Below are 20,839 nucleotides of genomic sequence, written 5' to 3'. Positions count from 1 at the left end.
AAAAGTTTAAGGCTTAACTCAGCTGGTAGGATCCAATAATAACTGAGATTCTAATTATAACGATTATAATAATAATCAATTATATATAGTTAATTATTGAAATAATTTAGTTTTGCCCCAAAACACACCCTAAGTGTGGTTTCCTTATTGTAAGTAGGCTTCTGTTAGCAACTGTAAGTCTTACGGGCTTGTGAACTACTATAGCTTTAAAATAAGATGAATAACCTCGCATCTTTGTAATTTGAAAAAGAATTAACAGCTCAAGTGAAGCCTCAACCCCCCTCAGTTGTTCATTTTTTAAATTAAGGTTATCTTCAGTTTGGAGTCTCCATTTTAAATGAGATTCGTACATAGCTAGATACTTTTTAAATATGTCCTATAGGGCCATTTAGTCATTTACATGAAGCAAATGAATGTTTGCCTTTAACTATAGATCAATTTATTGTTACCTGTTTTTCGTTGTCTATAATACTCTCTCTCTTCTGTAAAAAAAATTAAATAATACTCTCCCTCTTGGTGATTAATCTCGTGATATGGTCAAGCGTTTAAATAAAACCGTTCCAGTTAATGATATGAGCACTTAAATATTTTTAGCTGATTAAAAAATGCTTGATAAATATTAATTAAAATTTAATAATTTTTCTTTTTATGTATTGCATGCATATAAATAATATATTATTAATTCGTTAGAAATCAGTCATATTTTTTTATTAGCTATTACCACCCAACCTACAAGGTAAAGTTTGCATTCACACGATTTTTTCAAATGCTAATACAACTCCCAAGAAAAAGAATAAATAATGGAGAAAATATGATTGTGTTTGCCATTCACACTGGAGTTTATGGCGAAAATATGGTTATAATGGTGTTGCTACACTGCTCTCGTTGTTATTGTATTGTATTAATTTCCCACTATTGCCAGTACTGCATAGTCCATACATCATAATATGATGAGACGGGTCAACTTCTGATAAAGCGTCTATATTCGTTGAAAGCGTAAGAACTAAGATCTCATCTCTCGCATAGGCATGTTAATTTTATTTTTTATTTTTAATTCAGATTTAATCTCTACCACTTGGATCTGCAAGATTATTTGAAACTATCTGAACCATACAATATTAATTAAATTTCCTACTTATGTATCACATTAATCTATCTCAACCTTTATTAGGCATGGGGATGATGGGTGTTCGATTGAAAGGCTAACAGAAGTGAGGACACAGAACCATGTTCTGAAAGATAAGATAAATTTAGCATTTTAAATTGCTTTTGTGAATAAGCTGCTCAATAGAGTTACTATTTGGGTAGACTTTATTTGCAGTGCAGTTGTTCAAATCCCATTGAAATCACCATCTTGTTAAAGTCACCCTATTAGACCCTTGAGGGAGGAATACTTACCCTACTAAAAAGGGTAGTAGAACTCATAGGACGAATAAAAGTGTTTTTAGAAATACTAAAGACAAAAGAAGTTGGAAGTGACAATGCATAAAGACCATAAAAAAAAAAAAAGAGGGATAGGAAATCAACAACGAAAAGAAAAAAGCGGGGAAGGTTAACGAGCAATCGATTTTGACATAATCCAACTTACTTGGGGAGGGGGGAGGATAAAAGATAAAATGTTCAAGTCCAAGTAAACTAATAGAACTTGCATGCTTGTCGTATGAACTGTTCCTTTTTCAAGTATTCTTATTTTTTGAATAAATAAATTTAAAAAAATGTAAGCTCTACATAACAACCATGGCAACCTGCTAGGCTGCTGAAATTACAAACCATCAATTCTTAATTAGAAAAAGTATTATCGTTAAAAACAAAAAAAACAGCAATAATTGTTACAGTGATAACATTTGTTAACTAGATACGTTAACACCAACCCTCCCGAACTGATACTAGACGCATGAGATGAGGAATATATCCTCAAATCTAGGAAACTTCACACAATCATTCTATTTAAGTTTCCATTATCTTATATTCTGCCTTCATCAAAGCGACAAAAATGAAATAGAAATCTTCTCACAGCATAATATCCACAAACTAATAGGACTCTATTGCCCATGGGAACTACTACAATTAAAATTTAGAAGTATCAAATCTCAATTATAGCACACAATTGTCAAGCGTACTGACACGTGGCCTTGTGTAAACTGACATTCATTATAATTGTCTTTCCCACTCTTTTCCTATTGGTTTCTCTGGTGTTCACGCGTCCTTTGGGTGTAAGACTAGTCACTTTCAGGTACGGAACAATATGGTTTTAGTCCTCTTCACAAGTAGCATCTTCAGGGCTCAAACCTTTATCCCTTCAGCATACATTGCTTGCCAATATCTATGCCTAACATCCAAATCAAGAATGTAGAAGCATAAATGTCAACATACCCATCATTTATATTACAAAGTGGACACAAAGTTTGTCATTGTCCACCACATATATTTCAACTCTGTGTTAACATCCTCAAAACAGAACCAGAATAAAATAAGAAAATTGACATGTTGAGTTACTCATAATACACCTACTTTATATATAGCCAAGTATTGGATGGAATTTGGTTTGTTTTAGGAATTGTCTTCGATTTAGTACAAACATTGTCTCACTTCAGCATTCTAAATGACATGTTTTATGAAGCAATAAAATCAAAAAGTTCTTGATAATTTATTGAGTAATGAACTGTTTAATACTCTGTAGACTGGTCTAACATTTTGTGTGCAAGGGAATTAAGGAACAGTTCTTGACAATTTAAACATAACGTAATCTTTCTCTACATTGTGAGTGCGTGTGTGATTGAGCTATATTCTTTATGTTTTCATCACATTGCAAGGAACATTAATGCCTAAAAAAGGACCAAGAAAATTTAAGGGAAGAAATGAACAAGAAGGAGAAATTCTATATTTGAAATTGTAAAACATGCCCCTCTTAATATCTGACAAGTACAACAAGGACTAAATTCAATGAAGGATAAACCTCCATTTGACACAAGTTCAGAAGCAAAGTAACGACAAAAGGGAGAAAAGCACAGGTGCCAAACCATCAAACAACTTCCCCCATCTCAACACCACCAGAGAAGTATAGCAAGAAAATATAAAAGCAAAAAGTGCATGCATATATAACTGAAAAAGTAAGATGAGGAAATCTTACTAGTGACACAGGTCTTCTAGTTCCTGCTATTCATAAGTAACTTCTCTGAAAAAATTCATATGTAATTTCTGTATTATGTAACACATTTACAATGCAAACATATATATATGAGACTGGCAATTTTACAATCAATGATGGAAGATCTACCAATTAATGTATGTTTGCATTGTAAATGTGTTACATAATACAGAAATTACATATGAATTTTTTCAGAGAAGTTACTTATGAATAGCAGGAACTATATATATATATATATATATTAAAAGATATGCATCAATATTGAGTAAAAGATCTTGTATTGCAATCCAAGTAATGATATTTTTCCTATTTATTTTTCCATTCCACCTCCAATGCAATTTCATTACGGCATTGAAATGGAAGAGTAAATGGTGGATTATACTGCAAGAAAATAAAAGAGTGACATTTGAAGAAAAGGAACGGGTATACCTTCCTTTAACCCCAAGATTGCATTAAGATTCTAACCCGTGCAACTTCAACTGAAGTTCCCTCTTTAATTTTAAACTGACTGTCACTTTTTAAAGCATCTTGTAGTTTCAATTCGCGCTGCTTAATTTCTTCATCATTCACAAAAACCTGATTCACAAAGCAAAGTAAAATATTTATTTGATTGAGGACTTTAAGTTAAATTTGAATAAAACTTTTATCTTATCCATTTATGCTGCAATACAGATAGAGCAGTCTAATTTACTCTTTAACTTTATGGTTAACCAACCAAGATTCATACTCAGGCACACCAATATTCAGTTAAAATAAAAATGCAACACATCCTTGCACACAAAATACAAAAAAAATGGAACACATCCAGATGAACATACATGCGTAAAAACATAAAAATATATGTGCGATAATAAATTTTGAAATAAATCAACTGTGTATTATTGGTGCTTCCTCCAGTAATTAATTATTTACAGAAGTAATGGCTTTCTGCAAATAAAACCCAAATAGCAGACAACCGGCAAAAAATGAAATTAAATTACATTTGTATACAAGTTATTTGTAAAAAGTATCAAGGCAATAGCGCACCTGAAAAGGAAACTACATCAATTATTTTTCTGGGCACCTCTTTAATCCTCACAGAGGAATCTTTAGCCAGTGGCAAGTTAGCTCCATACTTTGATGGCATGACAAAAGACATTTTCCAATTATCTTGATCTTCCATCTAAGATAATATCATTGATAAATTAGAACATCATAAATTATGAAAAATAGCTCCTAATCAAATAAATGTATTAATTATTAAATATAGAACTTCCAGAAAATACCATCACAAAATCCACACAGTTAAGTGCAAAGTGACACTAGTACACTGAGTATATCATAAAATTGAAAACAAAAGGAAAAAGACAATGAAAAATGAACCCATGACCTAAAAGGGAAAATAATAGAGTTATCATGTCATCTAATTGGGATAGATATAGGTGATTTATAAGGCGAAGAATGGTATCAATTTATCCAATCTCAGACAGAGCTTAAACTTTACAATTTACATATTAATTAGCCCATATGTTAAAGAACGTATGAATTCAAAAGAATTTTCAGGTGTTAACTATTTATTTAGATAGCGTGACAGAAAATGGGCCCGACAAAATATGCCAGGGTAATCTAGCCATTGCTGAATAATTAGGAGAGCTTTATTTCAATTGAGTCTGAATTCCAGAAGGATGGTTTTTAAATTGTGAATTATAGTAGGTCAAAAATTCATAGTATGAAAATAAGTTAGGTGCAATTATTTCACTGCCATTGTTGACAATAGTTTTATCAAATTGTTGTGCCTACAGGCATTTTAGCTTTGGCTGTTTAAGTGTTGCCTTGATATGAAAAGGCATGTTTCTACAGTTATGTTTGCTGAAACGAATTCATATTAAATAAAAAAAATATAATTACACTAAACTTGCAGGCAATGCATATAAAAATAAATAAGATAAAGATTGTAAATGAGACATTTCAAAAAATCCATGAAAAAATAATCATAATACCTTTGTTGTTAACACAGGAGTTGTCATATCCATTTTAACCCCATCAGATTGATTCTTACTTGTGAAAACAGGTGTATTCATCTCCATTTTCTCCTTAGTTGTATTCTACCAGCAGAACAACAACACACATCTATAACTTTTCTCTTCTCTTAAAATAGAAGGGGAAAACAAAAAGGGACAGTGATCAAAGGCAACCCAGTAAAATTTTAAAATGCATGAATGTGGTTCAATTCTAAAATATATAACTACCTTACCAAAATGGTACTCAGCCAGAACATTGAAGGACCGAGAAGCACCATTGAAATCAAACCCACTCTTTCCAGGCATTGTTGTCTCTGCCACAAAGTAAGGCTGCAAAGATAATCATCAGATCAAGGGGAGACATTCCCAAGACCAGATGGTTTGTCAGTGACGACAAAGCACTTGTATGTATTTCATATGTAAGGATTCTGTAACAGCATATCAACTCTAAAGCCTAAGAATATTATGTAAACCGAGTCCCTTAAATGCCAGAAGCATAATACATCGCGCAATAGGTTCCATTCCATCCCTATATGCAATAAATTTAAAAAGTTTGGCTAATCCTTGCCCTAAAGACAAAGGTTAAAAAAATACTAAATAGAACTCTGTTATAGGAAGTCCCAACAAGAATGCATTCGTAACATTAAATATTATACTACATTCTAATAAAACTCTGTATTTATCGATTCCTGAATCATTGACCTTAGAGGTTAATGGTTAGCAGAACCGTAATTTATATGAAGAAAGCACCTATGCTTACTTGCACATTTGGAGAACAAGAAGAAATGACTCTATTCTTCAAAAAACAATGAATTGAAATATAAATTTACATCAAAGAAAGGGAGCTAAGCAAACACACAAACCTCGACTTCCCTAATCTCATACTGGTCCCTTCTACTCAGAACTTTGAACTCGACAGTCTCAAGGTTCGGAACTGCAACGAAGCTCCAACACAGAAACGATTAATTACGCAATAAAAAGGAACAAATTAACAGAAATATATATATATTAGAGGATGAAAATTAACTAATTAGTAGTAATAACCACTCATCAACGCCTCCTCGAGATTGCGGTTTTCAAATCTCTTCGGAAACACGTATTTCGCAGTCTCGGCAGCCACGTCCGCTAGAACTACGGCACAAAAATTAATTAGGAAAATTTCATAGTGAAGAGAATGAGAGAAAATCACGAAGAGTTAAAATTCGGTGTAGGAAAACATTTACGTCGCTGGGAGAGAGTGTTGGCTTGAGGAGCGAGGGCGAAAATGAGTGAGATTCGGGATTCGAAGGGTGAAATGGTTCTCCGGCGCGTGCTACTGCTGATTCTCTCGCCGTAAGAGGCGGAGTTGGTGACGGAGAGATTCGAAGAGAGTTTAGTGGGTTTTACTGGAATCGGTGTTAAGATACTCGATTGCAGAGAAAAGAGAAGAAGTGTTGCAAAGAGTAACATGTTTTCTTCTGCGGATTGAATTTGATTCACCACACGACGCGAGTTTCTTCTACTTCTTCTGCGTTTTGAATTTCGGTTGCTCTTTGCGACTTTGGTCCACTTGTCGTTATGATTTTTCCCAGCACAAAAACTATCTATACGTCTACACTGTTTTCAGATACTTTACCTCGAACCGCAACTACATGATTTTGTCATTATCTCCTCCTATGAAAATATTAATTATTTAAATAATTGCAATAAAATATGTTTTTCTACCCAAATTTCTCTATAAAAACAATCATATTATAATCTCCTTGTAATAATTATTCTAATGTATCTTATAAATAAAAAACAAATATATTTAATCATGACTTCAACAGCTATTGTAAGCATTTTGGGTTGGTAAATACTTAGATAATCTAGAATTTCATGAATAAAATCTGTTAGATCTATGGACTTAACAAATCAAACTTAAAAATTCAATATAATTATACAAACTACAAAGAAAGAAAAAAGAGTCTGTTATCTACCCCAATCCATAGGCTTAACTGATATACGCACCCTTGCCGATAAATAATTCTTACCTAAAGTTTATAAGTCCTAGTTTAGAAACATTTAATTAAGACAAATGTAATTGTGTTGTAAATTGGGACTAAGGGATTCTTATTGATAAGGTCTCCGCAGTCCGATTGATAAGGTCAGTTGTATCTATTAATTAAAGGGGTCCTTTAGAGGGGTGTTACAAGAGTGCAAAACCATGGTGGTTAAAGTGAGAAGCTGAAAATGGCGATGAAGAAGTTGGCGTTGGTGAAAGTGAAAGGCCCTTGTTGTCCTCTCCCCTCCCCACCAGCACCACGAGACACAGCCGTCTCCCCCGTCCACTACGCCCGCTTCCTGGACTTCCTGAAATCCCACTGGGCCCCACCTTTCACCCCGGACACCCTCCTCCACTTTTTGAAATCCAAGCTCCATCACCACCCTTCCTTCTCCCACTTCGACTTCCACCTCTTCACATGGGCCTCCTCCTCCCTCGACTCTTTCCGCCACACCCACCTCACCTTCCACTGGATGGCCCGCTCCCTCGCCTCCACCCACCGCCTCCCCCAACTCCGCACCCTCCTCCACCTCATCTCCTCCAACCCCTGCCCCTGCTCCCCCTCCATCTTCTCCTGCCCCCAAACCCAACCCATCTTCTCCCTCTCCATCCACGCCTTCTCCAAATCCAATCTCCTCAACGACGCCGTTTCCGCTTTCCACTCCATGTGCAAACTAATCGACGGCAAGCCCAACGTCGCCGTCTGTAACCTCCTCATCCACGCCTTCGTTAAACGCGGCTCCCTCAACGCCGCTCTCCAGTTTTACCGCGAGATGGTGCTAAAACACAGGGTTAAGCCCGATGTTTTCACCTTTAACATTTTGATTAGTGGTTATTGTAGAAACTCGCAGTTTAACTTGGCGTTGGAGATGTTTCACGAGATGGGGAAAATGGGATGTTTACCCAATGTGGTTACTTTTAATACGTTGATTAAGGGTTTGTTTAGGGAAGGGAACGTTGAGGAAGCCATTGGGATGGCTCGTGAGATGGTTCAATTAGGGATTCGATTTTCGAGTGTTAGTTGTGAGATTTTGGTTCAGGGGCTTTGCAAGGAAGGGAGGGTTTTGCAGGCGTGTGAGTTGTTGCTGGAGTTTTGTGAGAAGAAGGTTTTGCCCGAAGGGTTTGATTGTTTTGCGTTGCTGGAGGTTTTGTGTGGGGAAGGGTATGCTATGAGAGCGTTGGAGGTTGTTTATGAGCTGTGGAATGGGGGTAGTGTTCCGAGTTTGGTTGCTTGTATTGTCATGGTTGATGGGTTGAGAGGGTTGGGGAAGATTGACGAGGCGAGGAGATTGGTGGAAAGGATGCTTGAAGAGGGTTTGGTGCTGGATGTTGTGACTTTCAACTGTGTTCTTCGGGATATTTGTGATAAGCGGAGAACGAATGAGGCGAATAGATTGAGGTTGCTTGCTTCAAGCAAGGGTTTTGAACCAGATGAGATGACGTATAGGATTTTGGTCATGGGGTATATAGGGGAGGGAGGGAGAGAGCAAGGAGAGTTGCTGGTGGATGAGATGTTGGATATGGGGTTTATACCTGATCTTGCTTCATATAATCAATTGATGAGTGGATTGTCGAATTGCCGACGCCCTACACGCCGTCAAGTAAGCAAATTTGATCAATGAATATGCAAGCATTTAAGATTTAACTTGGTTTCAATTTGATGGGGCCAAGGTGATAGGGGAATGATTGAGAACTGAACTGATAAGAGAATTGAAAATGGAGATGTGGGGGATTGAGACAATGAAAATCCTTGTCTCATATGTCATTGCCTCATTGGTACTATGCTACTGTCCCTTGATTAACACCAGGACAGATGCCATTGGAGCTATGGTCTACCTGATGTTTTACAAAGGAATGTTGAGTTGAAGTGTCAAACCAAGCTAGACAGCAATGTTGTTGAGTATTTGGATAATTGAAGTGCCTTTTTTGAGCCTGAAGGTATGCATATCATTGTGTTATAATTTTGCTCTTGTATGGCCAATTTAGTGCCCACTGTACTCTGAAATTTTGGAGGCATTGTTTCATAAAGTATTTGAAAATTCTCAGTTGCTTTTCCCCCCCTTAGATAAGTCATATATATTGTTATTTGTTTCTGGTCCTCGTGAAATAAACAGCTTTATTTGTTTCTGGGCTAATACTAAAGAAATTGCTTAATTTCAACCTTCTTGTTTGTAGATCTTCTTGGCACATTTTCATGTGTTTTGACAAATCAAAGTGTTGTATTTTTATTTATTTTTCAATAAATATTGAGATGTAGTTGAGGTACCAGAAAAAGGCATTGGGTCATGTTCAGGGAAGGAAAAGAGAAAGTATAGACAGTTTGCATGATGACAGTATTTTATTAGTGAAACCATGCCATGAAGTATCCCTGTAGGTTCAGCTAATTTTATGTCACAGTTTGGCTTTACCATTTTATCTTTATTACCAGAAACATAGCATCCCAAAAATTACACAGCAGGATGTATGACTAAATACCATGACAATGTATTTGCAAGAGAAACATTCAGAAATAATTTGATACTCTGTTATAATTAAGACAAACTTGTTTCTACAAGTATCTCCTTACCTATTTGCATGGTTTTTATGAGAGTAAGTTTTCTACAAACAAACTTGTTTTAATGCAATCTGGATTCTTCGGCATCTTGCAATTGAATCTTATGTTGCTGTTTTGGTTTGATTGATAGTCCATAATTTCTTAGGTTTGACCTTTCTGTTCCCTCTTTTATGCCTTAGATTCTCTTTAGTTTCTGGCCTTGCTTTAAAATTGTCAATATGTATAGTTTGAATTGTGTTGTGTTATGTCACTTCCTTGTTTGATTTGTAATGGTATTGGGATGTCAGATTTGACTCTTCTAGAGTGAAGAACACACTTTTAGAAGATAAATTGTCGAGTTATAATTGTTGATTGAAAAATTATCATTTGAAATTATGATGGGATACAAGAACATATATAAAGTATATAACCAACAAAGTTGTTTGTATTATTCTGTTAATTTTTCAATCAATGGTTGTGAGTTATAACTTCGTACTTTATTTTTTAAAGTACACATTTTTTTTTAGAGGAGACAAATCCTGTAAAAGCAGCTGCTTAAGCTCATTTCTTTGTTTCCATCGATGCAGTCTCCATGCTACCCTCTTTGGATGCATTAGATATGGCCCAGGTGAAAATGGAGCTGGATTCTGCAATCTCCTCGATGGGATTTCTGCTAATAGAAAGTTTGTTTGTTAAGATGCAGTAGCTTCAGTTTGTAATGTGTAGTTTTATCAGGGATTTACAAATGATTCATTGTTATAGGCAAAAAGATTTACCAAAATATGTACTAGTTTGTTTTACTGAAAATTTTAGTTAGCTTGTGCTGCAAGCACTATTTATTTGCTTGTATTTAAAGGAACGGGAAACAAAAATCAAGTTATGATGATTGAGAATGTGACTTACGGCTTTGAAAAGTTTCTTCAGCACTCTGAGCAAGAAGTGGATTAGCATTGTGCATCAATTGTTTTTCGCTGATAAATTTCAATCGCTATCTGTTTCTGCTGGATATATTGATGGACTTTGAGCACGAATGTGATTTCGTTTTATCTTTGCATCTATATATGAACGATTGTAGATGATAACCATATAATAGTATGAATTTCTAACCACACACGCTTAAATTTGATTATATTAAACAAAAAGATCTTTAGATATAGGTAGTGTAATCTATTTTTTTGACAGCCAATTTTTGGTCTAGACCCCATTTACATGAGATCGAGTCACAAATATTTCTGTCATGAGAAAAACTAGTAATATATTTTAACAGTTTTTTTAATACGCTTATTACTATTTATTAAAAATTATAAGTAAAAATATAGCATTAAATAAGAAATGAAGTTTTATATTTTATAATATTAAATAAACGTTAACAAATATTGAAATATACATCGCCAACATTTCTCTTGCAACCTAGAAGCTACAGTAGAAACAACTTTCAGTGAATTTTTTTTCTTTTCATACACAAAATCAAACATGTATGATGTATCACCTGAATCAATGAGCTTTCATGGACTATCATATTTGGAAGTAAATATAGTTTTTTTTTACTACTACTTCTTTTATAGTAAGCAGTTAAAAAATTTAATCCAACAAGAACTCAAAAGTGAAAACACATGCTAAAAGCTGGAAAATGAAAGGACAAGGAATGTACTCATAGATAGATCATCAATGGCGTTAGGTAAATATTCATAAGCAAAAGGAAAGGAAGTAAAGAAAAAAATACTAATGTTCAAGCAAAATACATAGCCATCTGAACAGATTTCTGCTGGAAGCCACATTTCTCGTAGAACGCCTTGTTCTCGACGCTGCAATCAAGAATGACCTTGTAGCATCCCATATCCCGCGCATGCTCCGTTAGGAACTCGATCATTCTCTTCCCCAAATGCTTCCCGCGTATGCTAGAATCCACAACAACATCCTCAATGTGCCCAACTTTGCCGCAATTCCTCAAAAACTTCTTCTCGATAAACACGCTCCCCGTCGCAATGATCTTTCCGGAAGCCTCGTCTTCGATCACGCCGATCACGTGCTCGTCGCCGAGAACACTGAGGTCTCGGAATCGATCCTCGAATTCCTTGTCGGAGACGGAATCGCATACGCTGAGTTGCTGCAGTAACTCGATGAAGCCTTTTCCCTTGTCTGAGATCTCTAATCTCCGGACTCTGTACTTTTGTTCCTCACTGTTTTCCATCTTCTCTCCTCTACAAGAAGTGATTGAAAACACAATCAGAAAATGAAAACTGAAAGAAATTGTAATCAAAAGGAGATTCACTAATGCAGAGATTTTTCATTTTTCACGTTCTTACGCTTTGATTCCAACATTCGAACAGTCTCTCTACTTTCAATTCACTCCTCAGTTTTATTTTGATTTTGGAGCGGTTGGTAAATTGTGAACCGTTGATCTTGATTTTATGACGTGGCAGAATCTAGACCGTGCGTCTTTAAGAAAAAACGAAAGGAGGCAAAACATAATGAATGGTTGGTTGTTTAGAGAGAGATACAGAGGTCGCTAATTCGACGCCTGGCGCCGCCATTGGCGACGGCGCGGCGCGATTGAGGCTTCTTCATTCTCTTCTTCTTCTGTTGTTCACCATTGCCACTTCTTCTTCTGATTCTGATCCTGACTTGGAGCCCCTTCACATGACTAAAAACTGCGTTCGAGTATGTTAACTTCCGTTTGTGATTTTGTTTTGGTTTCACATTCTTCGCACCTTTTCTCATTAATTCAAAAATAATAATAATAAAATTTGCATTTGATTTAATTGATGGAACGGAAAATGAAGGAACTAGAAGCCAGTGAATCATCAGCAGACAGAAAAATGCTTCCTTTAAGCGTAGAAACTGGTGGATGTGCTGGATTTCAGTATGCTTTTAATTTAGATGACAAAATTACCATTTAGCGGCCAAATTTCACATATAATATGATTTGGGTTTCACTTGTGTTTTGTTGGGCTTCAACATGCTAAAGCCTTCTCCTTTACGAATTACATTAACTTGCTTTTCTTAATGTGTTTTGGCAGGGTTTTTGAGAGGGATGGAATTAAGTTGGTTGTTGACAATATTTCATATGATTTTGTGAAAGGCGCGACTGTTGACTATGTTGAGGAACTATCTTCGCATTCTTTCCTCCACAGGTATTACAATACAGAACTTCATCATAATTTTAGCATGGTAGTAAATAGGAAATAAGGTTTCTTAGAATGTTTTGATAAGACTTCTAACTATGATGACCAAAGTGTACATAAGAGAAAAACATAAATAAAAGTGTGTGTGCGTGTGGAGACAAGGCCAGAAGGGTTAGAGAATTCTGTTGTAAAAGGTATATGACCTGATGGTATGGGATAGAGGGAAGCAGATTGCGATTTGGTTGTTTTCTTTGCTTGTTTCCATTGTTCTCTTATTTTCCTATTTTTAATATTCGGAACCTTTATCACCTTAGTACAGGTCTGTGATTTGCATTTATACAGTGAACTTAATTTTTCTTCTTTGTTTTCTCCTTGGAAAATATTTTATGAACTATCATAACAATTCACATCCTGTTATCTTGTTCATCCCTGAAAAAGTCGAGAACATCTATTTTATATAAAACCATTTTAAGCCTTTACCTAGGGAAGTTGGTCCTTGACATGGTATCAAAACCTCTATGATCAAGTAACCAAGAGTTTGATCTTTGTTGCTCCCATTCTTGAACCCTTGTTGAATATAAAACCGGTTCATGTGCTACAGGTAAAATAAAACAGAAATTGAAAAAAGGAATCAGATAAACAAGTACAGTTTTCCTCCTTCTCAACTGAGCTACTTAGCTCCTTCTTACCAGATTCACGATAATCCCTTCTGTACAAATATCCTAACTGCCCTACTTTTTTGCCAACTCAGCAGCTTCTTTCTTATTGCCCTGAATGTCATCATTTGACCATTTCCCTTCTTTCTTCACGTATACACCTTCCAGCTCCTTTCCTCATCAGGCTGATATCTATCTTCATGAACTTTTATCTAACAACTTAAGCCTTTATGAGAGTTAGTCGCTGTCATCTTCCAAAAGTTATTTATGCTAATGATTATTGTTGATTTTAATTTGAGAAATCCTCACAGCCTTATTCTGGTTCAGATTGTAATCAGATGTCAATATCCCTGTTAAATCTTTTAAAATTCTAGAAATTAAAAAAATTAGAAATAAATTCGAAGTTTTCATATAATTTTCTAGGCTGAACCTGCTCCAAATATTCTAAATAGAGGTGATTCATTTTGTGATCATCCAAGCAATGTCTTTAGATACTCTTTTAAGTCTTTTCATTTAAAAATTAAAAATATTAAGAGGATTTTATAGTGCTTTAATATTTTTGCTAAATTACAGAGTGACATGTTGCATCTTGTTATGTGGATGTTTCAGTGGCACTCCTGACTGAGCTTCTGCTAGGGACGGCACTCTCCCAAACACCGGTCAGGTTTTAGGGCACACCTCTTCTGACTGCGCAAACAAAGTGCCGCCAGTAGAGGATGAGCCTAGAAAATGAGTAACTGTAGTACTACACCTTAAACCAAGGCTACATGTTGGTTTCGTAATTTGTTAACACTTAATAACTTGAAGTTTGATGTATCTCTTAAAATGTAACCCATAGAAATTTCCAATTAAGGAGCGTCACCCAGGAACTTTCTTTTCGTTATTGAGCATACTGATTCCTTTGTAATCACAACCAGCCGTGATCCATGTGTTGTCTTACATAATTCCACAACCATGTGTTGTCTTTTTATGTTTCATGGCATCCTTTTCGTTAAAGAAAAAGGTCTGGCCGCTTTGTCAGCTTAAACCAATTGCAAAGCCCTTAGATAGTATTGAATGAAGAAAAAAAACACACACACACCCAAACACTAATAAATATTAACTTTGTCAAGAAAACTTCAGAATCGTAAATGATAAGGGTAAAATTGAAGCACCTCATGGTAAGAGGCTGAGGTTGGTTGTCTCAGATTATTCTGAAAACAGAAGCTACGATTAGAACAAAATGGCGAATGGCGTACACTAATCACTAATAAGAGTGCCAAAGCGAACCTACCTTAGCCGCCAACCCAGGTACAGTTACTGAGCAACGGGGTTCATAAAAAAACCCTAAACATCTCCATAGAATTTTAAATAGAATTGTATTTCCAATTTGCACCATTAATACGTTCTTATAAATGTATTATTTTAAATAAGCACTTTGGAATGTCTTACTAGTATAAAATTGTTTGAAAAATATAAAAACATATTCAAATAATAATTACAAATTTAAATTTAATATGTAAATTTTATAATTATAATTATTTATTAATAAAAGTGAAAAAATATTCATATCATATGATAAATAGTATATTCAAATGAATTCAATAAAAATTAATAAATTTGTTTATAAAAGTTAGAGAAGAGATAAAATAATTTAAATCAATATTCAAGTTAAAAGAGATAAATAAACAAATATGAGAGGAGCAAGTTTGTTTAAATGGGAAAAGAGTCAGAGGAAACAAGAAAGAGATGAATGAATTTAAATCAAGAGATAAGAAATGAAGAAATTTTTTAGAACTAGGATATTTGCATAAAGGGAGAATATAGCTCACTTTAAACAAAATCAAATGAAAGAGTGGAGACTGAAAGTGTAACCTATTGAAATGTAAGAATTAAAATAAATTAATAAGTTAAATATGTTTTAAAGCCTCTAAAAATTTGGCGAAGTTTAAAAATAAATAAAGTTAAATATATAAGAATTAAATTTAAAAAAATAATATTTTCGTCTCCCACTTTGAAAAATAAACCTATTTTTGTCTGTCAATATAATAATGTTAGGTTAAATGGTAATATGGCTAATGGATTGGCATAACATTGTCCTCCATGCTTCATTTTCATTTTATGTGGTCTAATTGTCTAATGATGCCACGCCAAAGGTACTACACGATTTTTTTACATTATAGAAAAACTACAACTGAATACTACATGATATGAATATGTTTTCACCTTTTATACATTTACACAAAAGAAAAATATTGAATCTTTGACCAGAAATATTTTATCATATTCACATTTTTCTCATTTTTCGTTGCCAAGTACCAGCATTCCTTATGCTCATGTTGGCCTTTTAATTTACTGCAAAAAAAAAAAAAAATGGTTGCCTTTCCAAAGAAAAAAGCTTATCATTTTTTTTCTTCTTTTTACATTACTTGCATCAATTGGTCAGAATAAACTCCGTGGATAGCGGCAACAGTTTACTCACTCATTAGTTGAATGCTAAATGAAATTAATGAGCATTACTGATTTTCCCTGTTTAAACATCCATAGGCAAACTAGAAAGTCTGCGACTTGCATAACCAATGATTCTGGATAAATCGTTTCAAAAAAAATACAGAATTCTGCAATGGTTCAATGTTTAATATTTCCAATGGCCAGTCAATGAAACCACGCACAAGCATATGGTATTTATTGTAAAAATGGAAACTGCTTCCAGCTCTTAATCACTTCAAATCTTTATGAAAATAATAAAACTTCAAAATGGCTAACAAGCTGGTCACTATTCTGACGGCCTTTGCCCTAGCACAGGAATGTCTTCATATCGTTTCTGCAGAAGAAAATATAATTATAGATCAACGGTAAAATGCTAAAAAGCTTAAATAAGACCATCATAAAAACCAAAATCCTTAAAATTGATGGTTGGCAATTGGTGTAATACTAACTAATAAATACTTGACAACTAGCATAAATGGGATTAACAGTGCAAAATTGCCCATAATTAGACATCCCGTCTGATTTTAAGTGGTAACTAAAGCAAAGTATAAATGAGGCAAAGAAAAACATTTAAAAGTCAGAAATGGAGAGTATTCGTATTAAAAAAATGAAAATATAAAAATAGGCACATGCCCCAAACATGTACGCGCAGAGCCAGCAAATTAGTACGTGCATTGCACAATTTTCTCTACGTCAGTCATTTCGTTCTCCTCCCTCCTACCTATATAAAAAAAAAATAAGCCTGGCAAAACAGAGGAAATGTCTATTGCCATTGCCACTCTAAATTTTTTATATAAAATCTTTAAACTATTAGTTCCATCACCAAAGGAGAAGAGTATTTCACATAAAAATCATTTGAATAGGAGAGTGACAATGGACACATGGGAATGACAACACTCATTCCCATTAATAGAATATCAACCACAGCATAGATTTTAATTTCAACCCCTAATCAACAACAGGATTTGTGTTCAATGTTTGATTGTTTCAAAAAATAATAATGAATACCAGAATACTTCTGTAGCATTTGCTGCACGAACAAAACAAAGTGGAACATCCCATTCTGTTCCTTTCTCCTTGGTTCCCTACTTTTTCAACAAAACCAGAATGTACCATTTCCCAACCTCATGTTTGTTCCAACTTCTATTATTTCTAAAATGAACCAAACATGAAATAGAACTCATATGTTATGTTGCATCCTATTCTAGCATGCCTATCAAACACTACCTTATTTTGACAAATGGATTACAGATTACCACAACGTTTTTCCCTTTTCTTAAGGAAGTTAATGGAAGCAAGATTACCAACATGTGACAGAGAGAAGTCAAGTGAAAGAACTAGCTATTGAGATGAGAGACATCACAATTGGCAGTGAAGACCAACCTGTGGCCCTTGAAAATTTTGAGCTCTCACGACAAGGGAAATGAAAAGAGAAAGGGCTGCCTCTAGGTGCAGGAGAGGGAAAGATTGTGTGTGTTTAGCCATATTAAAGAAAAAGAACCATATTTTCTTCTGCAGCTTTTCTTTTGGGGAGTCAGGCAACCAGAGCACAGTAAAGAATAAAAATTGATAAAATTGTTGACAAAACTTGAACAAAACAATTGATACTGTTTGGCGCAAGCAAAATTATGATGTGTGAAAATTGCATTATCCCCAAACAAGATGATGGGTCATGCAAAAGGGATGTTAAACTATTTTCTAATTGCAATTGAATAGTTTCCAAGCACATTTAATTCAACAGCCACAAGTTAAGATGAACAAGTAGCATAAAAAAGTAGGAAACAAGGAACGTAGGCACTAGGCACCACCTAATGAGACAGTACCTAAGTTTTGTCATTAGAAAAGACTGAAGAATAAGTTTTGTGGCATAAAAATTCATAAGATAATGTATATATTTAAAATGATTTGAATAGAACTTGGCAAGATAGTAAGTAGTTATTAGTATAAGCTGCAAATCAAGCTTAATCCAATTGGATATCATACATCATAATCTAATTGTATATCTAATAATAAATTACGATGTAATCAAATCATGAACTATTTTGCAGTAACATGCGATAGTGAGTTGAATGTTGATTGATAGTCATAGTCATAATACAACAACAACCAAGTCTTAGCCCCCTACCACCGGAGTAGACATAAAGATTGGTCTCGTTTTTCGTTGGTACAATTGATAGTCAGACTATGAGGTTATTAGAAGCTTGATCCCTTTAAAAGTTATACAACATGTACATCTTAGAACCAACATCAACATGGAGAATACAACATCAATTCAATTTGACCAGTCAAATCTACTGCCTCAGAAAACTAACAGCATATGGCATGTCATGCACTACAAAATCGATAGATAGACTAAATCAAACATAGAGTCGAGAAGGTTTATTACCCCAACATTATTTGCCTCCCAGAGCTTGTGGACTCCATAATCAACAGCCTGCAACCAATAACGGGAATCTCTTAGCAATAATAATAATAATAATAATAATAATAATATTGAAATTAAAGGAAAAAAGGCATAGGCAAAAGGATGGACCCGTTCTCCAAGGAAGGCGCCAGCGATGACAAAGGTAACATAGACAGAGTTGCGACGCATAACGACCTTGTAGAGGCTTTCGAAAATGCCTCCACCTCTTCTTCGAGAAACACTTTCCATCGTTTCGAATTCGATTCACCACTCTAGGGTTACCTTACCCTTCTCTCTCTCTCTCTCTCTCTCTCTCTCTCTCTCTCTCTCTCTCTCTCTCTCTTCTTCTTCTTCAACCTACGCCAACGCAACGCAAACTAAGATCGGAAATTCGGAATAGATCACCGCTTCGCACGTACTTTACGGCCCCACTTTGCTCTTAATGGGCTGGGCTTTTATACTTCACAGAATCCAACTTCCACCTCTGTGAAAAAAAAGCTGTGTCATTTTATTTATTTATTTTGGTTGGTTTATATCAAGTGAATCATTTTTATTGAGAAGAAAAAATTGCGGCTTCTCATTCTCCTCTTACATCATTTTGCAATATTATTTTAAGGAATTTATAATTTAATTTTGTACATACAACCTACAAACTAATATCTTTACGCTTTTTTTTAGGATGAGCCAATATCTTTACTTATCTATCATCTTATGGACTTCAAATAATAAGTATTGTGTAAAAAAATTGATATCATTGGTGAACTGAAAAATATTTAATATTCAAATTGATTATTAGAGAAAAATAGATTAAATTTTGTTATATAGTATGAATTTATTTTTTTTCACAAAAACCCAAATATTTCAAGAAAGAGTGTAATGGATCAAATTTAATAAAAATATTATTGATTAAGAATAAAATCAGCTACTTTATTTTAATAAATAATTTTAGATCCTAAAATCAGTTACCATTATATACAAGTTCCATGTGTCAATAGCGCACTCTCACTTTTCATTTTTAATTTTCATTCTAAAAGACAATTTCTGTTTTGCTTTTTTGGCCCGTGTTTTGCACTAGGCGCGCTATTATTCTAGATTGACTAAAAGTCGAATGCATGATGAATCTAATCTCGTGAACAAAGATTGTCACCCTGCAAAACTATCTGTCAAGTAAGCAAACCAAGTTAAAACATTTGAATATTGTAGAGTTTTTTTAATATTTAGAGACAGCAATATAGCGTCAGAACTAACCAACCAAGGAGAGATTAATCATTTTGAAGACAAAATTAGTCATTTAATTTAGATGAACCAAGTGTACTGAACTAAGAAAACCAATATATGTGTATATTATAAATTTCCGAATAGACTCCTTGTTCTATTGCCACGCTTCTTTCCAAATCATATTTTAGGATCCATTCACAGCAAGTCTCTGCAAACCATTGGATGCGCCAAAACCAAATACTACAATGCAATAATTTATATATTGGTTGCTACTAATTTTTATAATATAAAATGACTGCGATTAAAATCAGAGATGGTGTGTTAATACTTAATTGACTACCCCTGAAAAAATTTCTTATTGGAAGCATGTTTCGAAATGAATCTCCCTTTATTTTGTTAACTAGTATTTTCCTTCTCAAGGATGGAAGATTGATCATTCAAGTTAAACTTGCGCGGGTGCTTTAGCTTCTCTCTCAAGAACGAATCCAAGGTATGTTAACAGCGTACAAGTACAAATGTACCAAAAGCTTCATCACTCACCAGTAGTTAAATATTTTTACCTGCTCCTATAACTTTTGTTGATTGAGCATTTTTATGAAAAATCCTCTGCAAGCTCTGCTTCAGTGCAAGCCATCTCTTCTGTATCATTTCATAGTACAAGGCCATTTTGCGTTACATAACTGTTTCTCATCCTTCTTGGTTCTTCCACCAGATAACCTCACTTTTTAAGTAGGAACAGAAGGAAAAGCTTGTACAGAATCAGATAACAGACTTCAGATTAATTTGGAATAACTAAGTGCATTTCTGGATTGGTTAAGTTTTAGAGACAAGTTTGAATTATCATAACAAAGTTTGTTTCGAACACAAAAAGTTTGTCCAAATACATATTAAATTGAGCAAAAGATAATCATAACAAAGTACAACAAATGAATAAAAAAATAACAAAGTCAACCAATGAACATCATTAAAATCTTTACACTTACTGAAACCTATGCATGAACAAAAACATTTCACACTAATTCCAAGCCAAATTGTAGATTCTATGGCTTCAAGGAATGTAAGAATGGTATCCATTAAACGTTAATATGGTTGAAATGATAAGCAAGTCCACTTATTAAGTATGGAACTGCACAAGAAAAGCTGAATAGTTACAGTATTATCAGTGAAACTGAAATTCTGGTTCGGATATCAGTGTGATATCAGTAACTGAAGTACCTTGGTACAGAAAATGATGTAATAGTAAAACTCCCTCACTTGCTCTCA

General features: G+C 34.4%; 5 protein-coding genes across 18 annotated transcripts; 2 read left to right on the top strand and 3 right to left on the bottom strand.

Moving 5' to 3' along the window:
• Positions 1-1,779: 1,779 nt before the first annotated feature.
• Positions 1,780-6,748, bottom strand: LOC121174611 (heme-binding-like protein At3g10130, chloroplastic). Of its 4 annotated transcripts, XR_005890799.1 has the most exons (9): positions 6,372-6,745; positions 6,193-6,279; positions 6,012-6,082; positions 5,377-5,478; positions 5,128-5,232; positions 4,175-4,310; positions 3,578-3,724; positions 3,131-3,175; positions 1,780-2,329 (listed from the first exon to the last, which is right to left on the bottom strand). XR_005890799.1 is itself a non-coding variant. In XM_041014149.1 (7 exons), the coding sequence occupies exons 1-7, from the start codon at positions 6,595-6,597 to the stop codon at positions 2,292-2,294; spliced, it is 765 nt and encodes a 254-aa protein (XP_040870083.1). In that variant the 5' UTR covers positions 6,598-6,748; the 3' UTR covers positions 1,780-2,291. The 4 variants fall into 4 exon arrangements, 1 of the variants encoding a protein (XP_040870083.1); XR_005890798.1 differs by having other exon boundaries at positions 3,131-3,724; XR_005890797.1 differs by lacking the exon at positions 3,131-3,175 and having other exon boundaries at positions 6,372-6,744.
• Positions 6,749-7,183: 435 nt separating this feature from the next.
• Positions 7,184-10,618, top strand: LOC100796880 (pentatricopeptide repeat-containing protein At2g36240). 2 transcript variants are annotated; one of them, XM_041014148.1, is made up of 3 exons: positions 7,194-8,607; positions 8,683-9,109; positions 10,292-10,618. In XM_041014148.1, exons 1-2 carry the CDS (start codon positions 7,360-7,362, stop codon positions 8,791-8,793), a joined length of 1,359 nt encoding a protein of 452 aa, XP_040870082.1. In that variant the 5' UTR covers positions 7,194-7,359; the 3' UTR covers positions 8,794-9,109; positions 10,292-10,618. The 2 variants fall into 2 exon arrangements, with proteins under 2 accessions (XP_006577074.1, XP_040870082.1); XM_006577011.4 differs by having other exon boundaries at positions 7,184-9,109.
• Positions 10,619-11,323: 705 nt separating this feature from the next.
• Positions 11,324-12,038, bottom strand: LOC100499668 (N-acyltransferase superfamily protein). The gene is made up of 2 exons (NM_001251133.2): positions 12,011-12,038; positions 11,324-11,905 (listed from the first exon to the last, which is right to left on the bottom strand). The coding sequence occupies exon 2, from the start codon at positions 11,893-11,895 to the stop codon at positions 11,434-11,436; it is 462 nt and encodes a 153-aa protein (NP_001238062.2). The 5' UTR covers positions 11,896-11,905; positions 12,011-12,038; the 3' UTR covers positions 11,324-11,433.
• A 133-nt stretch (positions 12,039-12,171) lies between these two features.
• LOC100796347 (iron-sulfur assembly protein IscA-like 2, mitochondrial) lies at positions 12,172-17,634 on the top strand. Of its 10 annotated transcripts, none has more exons than XM_006577010.3 (4): positions 12,172-12,365; positions 12,488-12,567; positions 12,725-12,838; positions 17,240-17,634. In XM_006577010.3, the coding sequence occupies exons 1-4, from the start codon at positions 12,180-12,182 to the stop codon at positions 17,241-17,243; spliced, it is 384 nt and encodes a 127-aa protein (XP_006577073.1). In that variant the 5' UTR covers positions 12,172-12,179; the 3' UTR covers positions 17,244-17,634. The 10 variants fall into 10 exon arrangements, 5 of the variants coding, with proteins under 5 accessions (XP_006577073.1, XP_006577071.1, XP_014629397.1 ...); XM_006577008.3 differs by having other exon boundaries at positions 17,236-17,634; XM_014773911.2 differs by having other exon boundaries at positions 17,206-17,634.
• Positions 16,033-18,876, bottom strand: LOC100780417 (cytochrome b-c1 complex subunit 9, mitochondrial). Its single transcript, XM_003521418.5, has 3 exons — positions 18,488-18,876; positions 18,341-18,388; positions 16,033-16,288 (listed from the first exon to the last, which is right to left on the bottom strand). Exons 1-3 carry the CDS (start codon positions 18,605-18,607, stop codon positions 16,241-16,243), a joined length of 216 nt encoding a protein of 71 aa, XP_003521466.1. The 5' UTR covers positions 18,608-18,876; the 3' UTR covers positions 16,033-16,240.
• Positions 18,877-20,839: the final 1,963 nt, after the last annotated feature.

This window comes from Glycine max, chromosome 3, assembly GCF_000004515.6.
Source record: "Glycine max cultivar Williams 82 chromosome 3, Glycine_max_v4.0, whole genome shotgun sequence".
Lineage (NCBI taxonomy): Eukaryota > Viridiplantae > Streptophyta > Magnoliopsida > Fabales > Fabaceae > Glycine > Glycine max.
This window is presented reverse-complemented; position numbering and strand designations above follow the sequence as displayed.

Coding starts and splice junctions, on each gene's coding strand:
- LOC121174611 (XM_041014149.1), bottom strand. CDS start 6,597: ATGTTACTCTTTGCAACACTTCTTCTCTTTTCTCTGCAATCGAGTATC. Junction 5,233..5,376: donor CTGAGTACCATTTTGGTAAG/GTAGTTATATAT, acceptor TTCTGCTGGTAG/AATACAACTAAGGAGAAAAT. Junction 4,311..5,127: donor CTCCTGTGTTAACAACAAAG/GTATTATGATTA, acceptor ATATTATCTTAG/ATGGAAGATCAAGATAATTG.
- LOC100796880 (XM_006577011.4), top strand. CDS start 7,360: ATGGCGATGAAGAAGTTGGCGTTGGTGAAAGTGAAAGGCCCTTGTTGT.
- LOC100499668 (NM_001251133.2), bottom strand. CDS start 11,895: ATGGAAAACAGTGAGGAACAAAAGTACAGAGTCCGGAGATTAGAGATC.
- LOC100796347 (XM_014773911.2), top strand. CDS start 12,180: ATGGTTGGTTGTTTAGAGAGAGATACAGAGGTCGCTAATTCGACGCCT. Junction 12,366..12,487: donor TGACTAAAAACTGCGTTCGA/GTATGTTAACTT, acceptor CGGAAAATGAAG/GAACTAGAAGCCAGTGAATC. Junction 12,839..17,205: donor TCGCATTCTTTCCTCCACAG/GTATTACAATAC, acceptor AATGGATTACAG/ATTACCACAACGTTTTTCCC.
- LOC100780417 (XM_003521418.5), bottom strand. CDS start 18,607: ATGGAAAGTGTTTCTCGAAGAAGAGGTGGAGGCATTTTCGAAAGCCTC. Junction 18,389..18,487: donor GCGCCTTCCTTGGAGAACGG/GTCCATCCTTTT, acceptor TATTGGTTGCAG/GCTGTTGATTATGGAGTCCA. Junction 16,289..18,340: donor GGGAGGCAAATAATGTTGGG/GTAATAAACCTT, acceptor TTTCTTCTGCAG/AAACGATATGAAGACATTCC.